Genomic DNA, 3,679 nt, shown 5'->3' with positions numbered 1-3,679 from the left:
AGGGGCCACAGGGGGTTGGCAGGCTGGCCCTGGCCCCTATCTGGCCAGTTTGCTGGCTGCAGTGGGCGTCATAGCGACTGGTCATTCCGGTTGTTCCAGCTTTCCAGTCGCTAGCTTTTTATATATATAGATAATGCCACTTCCCTATTTCCTGAGGTGTTCTGAGCTGACTGGGGCATGGGCCAGGGCTAGGGTGGGTTATGCAGTTCAGGAAGGCCAGGCTAGTAGCTAAGCACCTCCACATGGTCACTGACCTTGACCCCTTTGCATTTTGGGAAAGTTTATAATGTTATTGCCTTTTTAAGTATCTGCCTCCCCAGAGATTTTTAACTCCTTGAGGGCAAGGACTTGGCTGGTTCATCTTGATATTGCCAGTGTCCAGCGCAGGCTTGGCAAAGAGTAGATGCCTAGGAAAAGTATACTGAATGAATTAATACATGAATGAATGAATGAGTGGCAGTAGGCACACCTGGGGGTTACCCGATCCTGTGTCAGTCTCCTTCCAGACCAGTTCTCTGCAGGTGGAGGAGGGAAGGTTCTGGAAGTGTCAGATGTATACAATACTCACCTCTAGTTGTATACAGCTTCACCAGGCGCCTGTGCTGTATGTTACTAGCCTCTCCCTGTTCCCCGTGCCCCCATGCCGTAATAGCACCAGAGAACCCAGGAAGGCAGCCAGTCTGGGCTGGTTCTTCCTCTGCTGCCTGGGCCTACCTTGGTAGTGGAAATGGAATGTGCCAGGCCCTGCAGGTGGTGGGAGGCTCTGGAACCTCAGGGCTGCTTGGTGGGTGGGGCTTCGGATGACTTGGCCCCTCAGCAGGAAAGACTGGTTGGCCAGGGGCAGCGGGTCAGGTCCCCCCAAGCCCTCCACAGTCACCGTCTCCCCTTCCCGCAGGCTGATGTTCCGGACCTGCCGATGGAATAGACAGCAAAGCAGAGCAGTCAGGCTTTGTCCTGCTGAGTCCTACTGCCTTTAGGTTCCTGCAGGCCCGGGGCCTGGCCAGTCCTCAGTGTCCCTTGGGCACTGGTGCCCCCAGGCTGAGTGCAGGAGGAGGTCATTTTACCTTCCCAGTAATCTTGTGAGATAGGACCTGAAGTTCAAAGATAGTAAGTAAATTATCCAAGGGCACACAGAGATTATTAGCAGAATTAAGATTTGTAAGCATGTTTGTCTCAAAGCTTTTCAACTACACCCACTGCTTCCTGTCCTTTCACTTCTCTGGGCTCAGTTTTCTCATCTGTAAATTGGGGATGGAGTAGGTGTATTGAACTAGATGGTGTCTGAAAACCTGGCCAGCATTGTGAGGTCTTATTTTGATTTTAAATTGATTTGAGGGCGGGGGGCGAGATTTGCTGTTTCACTCATTTATGCATTCATTGGTTGATTCTTGAATGTACCCAGACAGGGGATTGAACCTGCAACCTTGGCATATCAGGATGGTGCTCTAACCAACTGAGCTACCTAGCCAGGGCAGCATTGTGAAGTCTTAACCATCAGATCCATGTGCTCAGCTTCCCCTAGACTTCCTCTGTTAGGTGCCTCACAGGCACCCCGCATCCAGTCTGCATCATACTGAGCCACCCTCTTCCCTCAGGCAGCTCTTCCCCTGGCTCCCCATCTCAGGGGATGACCTCACCATCCACCTGCGTGCCCAAGTCAGAAACTGGCATCTTGCCTCCTCCCTCATCTCCCACATCCAATCAGTCATTCAGTCCCATCAGGTGGATCCAAATCTGTTCCCTACCCTTCGTCCCCACTGCCACTTGCCTGGTACCTCACTATTATTCTCACCTAGATCATGGCAGCAGCCTCCTGGCCAGCCTCCCTGTCTGCAGGGCTTAACCCACTCCACCCTCCACATCAATATCTCTGAACTACAGCCAGTTCAGTCTCATCCTGTTGCTGATCATGGTGCTTCTGTGTTTAAATCCTCTGGTGGCTCTCTGCTGAGCCCACAAAGCCCAGAGTATCTGGTTCAAACTTCTTGCTGTGGCCCTCAAGGCCCTGCCCAACTTGGCCCCTGCTGACTGCTGGCTTTACACCATGAGCCTCCTCATGCCGCCACCATTCTATTCTCTCTTCAATTCTCGGTAACCTCTTTTTCCAATCCTTCGCTCTGGCTGTCACAGGTCCCTCTGCTACCACCCCAGTCCTCAGGTCCTTAATCCCTGGAGCATCCTTCTAGGCTCCATGCCTCCATTCAGTCAAACGAACATTGACCAGCAACAGCCTCTACCCAGAGGGGAAGTAGCAGTGTGGCCTGCTACAAGGAGCACTGGATTGGGAGCCCAGACATCTGGGACCTCATCCTAACCATGTCATCTTGGACAAGTATGCTGACCATTTGAGCTTCAGTTCCCTCATCTTCTAAAATGGCCTTTGCTACTCAAATGTGGTCCAGCAGCATCAGCATTACCTGGGAGCTTGTAAGAAATGCAGAATCTTAGACCCCACCTCCGATCTACTAAATCATACTCTGCATTTTAACGAGACCCCCAGGTGATTCAGAAACACCGATCTCCATGATCTCCAGGCTCCCTACCATGTTGCTCTGAGGCAGGGCCTTCAAGGGTTAACCACGTGGGCTAGTTAAGTGGCATCCAGTGAGTCACCAAGCCCCTCCCAGTCTTACCTTCCAAATATTCCAGTTGCTTTCTCCTCTCATCCCTTTGTAACTGCCTTGGCTCAGATCTCCCCTATTGTTTCTCACCTAGAGAATGGCCTTCACACCTCCCACCCCCAACGCATCTGCCAGGTCTCAGCTGTCTCAGATCAGACCATGTCTCTCTCCCACCCAAATCCTGTTGGTGACTTTAGATTGCACAGAGCACCAGGTCCAAACTTGCCAGCTCGCAGTTGGCCCCAGCGGCTTTGCCAGCCTCCTGTATCTGCACTGCAGCCGCAGGCTTTGCCTCACGCCCGCCCTCTGGGTATTTGCCTGTGCAGGACCCTGCCCAGGGAATGCTTTCCCCTCTTCCGTTCAGATCTCAGGGCCATCATCCTCTGCTCCCCCGCCAGGCCAGTCAGTTCCGTTGCTTTGGGCTCTCCCCACCTGTCCTCTCCCCCGGGTGGCATTTGGGGTCACCACTCCTTCCTCACTGGCATTCTCAGTCAAGATGTGTGGAGAGAGGGAGTGTGTGTGTTGCTGGTGGTACCGTCCTCCCCAGGTGCCTGTGAACTGAGAAGCCACAGGAGGCTGAACACAGCCATATCCAAGGAGACGGCCGTACTAGGCTCTGGGCCCCTCGGACAGCGGGCACTGAGAACAGATGTGCCCCGAGGACGCCCCTGACTGGGAGAAAAGACCTGGTGGGTCTTTGGGGCGGAAGAGAATGCCAAGAGAGGGTGCTGGGCAGAAACGCCTCCTCCGCCAGGAGCTCTCCACATGGCACATTTGGGTGGAGGCTGCCTGACCATCTGCTGGTGACATTCCTCAGGGAATTCCTGCCGCAGGCGGAGGCTGGATGAGGCCCCTTCAAACTTGGAGATTTTGTGATTCTAGAGTTGGGCAAACAAGACTCACACACGTGGAATCTGTAATTATCGAGAGATGCCAGGCAGCATATAATTCTGCCTTAAGTGGCACCGAATGCGTGCAGCAGGAATCCTCGGGGGAAGTGGTGGAGTTGCCGGCAGAGGGAAAGCGCACAGAGCAGGTGGGTCTGAGAGCGCCTGGGG

At 53.7% G+C, this 3,679-nt stretch overlaps 1 protein-coding gene across 3 annotated transcripts in view; it reads right to left on the bottom strand.

The window, feature by feature from the left end:
• The window catches only part of SEZ6 (seizure related 6 homolog (mouse)), a 30,442-nt gene that overhangs the window by 12,449 nt on the left and 14,314 nt on the right, over positions 1-3,679 (bottom strand). For all 3 annotated transcript variants that reach the window (XM_005876874.2, XM_005876875.2, XM_014548266.1), the window contains exon 4: positions 715-910. In XM_005876874.2, coding sequence (XP_005876936.2) covers positions 715-910 — 196 coding nt within the window. The remainder of the gene's footprint in view (positions 1-714; positions 911-3,679) is intronic.

Source organism: Myotis brandtii, unplaced genomic scaffold (assembly GCF_000412655.1).
Source record: "Myotis brandtii unplaced genomic scaffold, ASM41265v1 scaffold50, whole genome shotgun sequence".
In the NCBI taxonomy this organism is placed as follows: Eukaryota; Metazoa; Chordata; class Mammalia; order Chiroptera; family Vespertilionidae; genus Myotis; species Myotis brandtii.
Note: the sequence above shows the minus strand (reverse complement) of the source record. Positions and strands in the feature narration are given on the sequence as shown.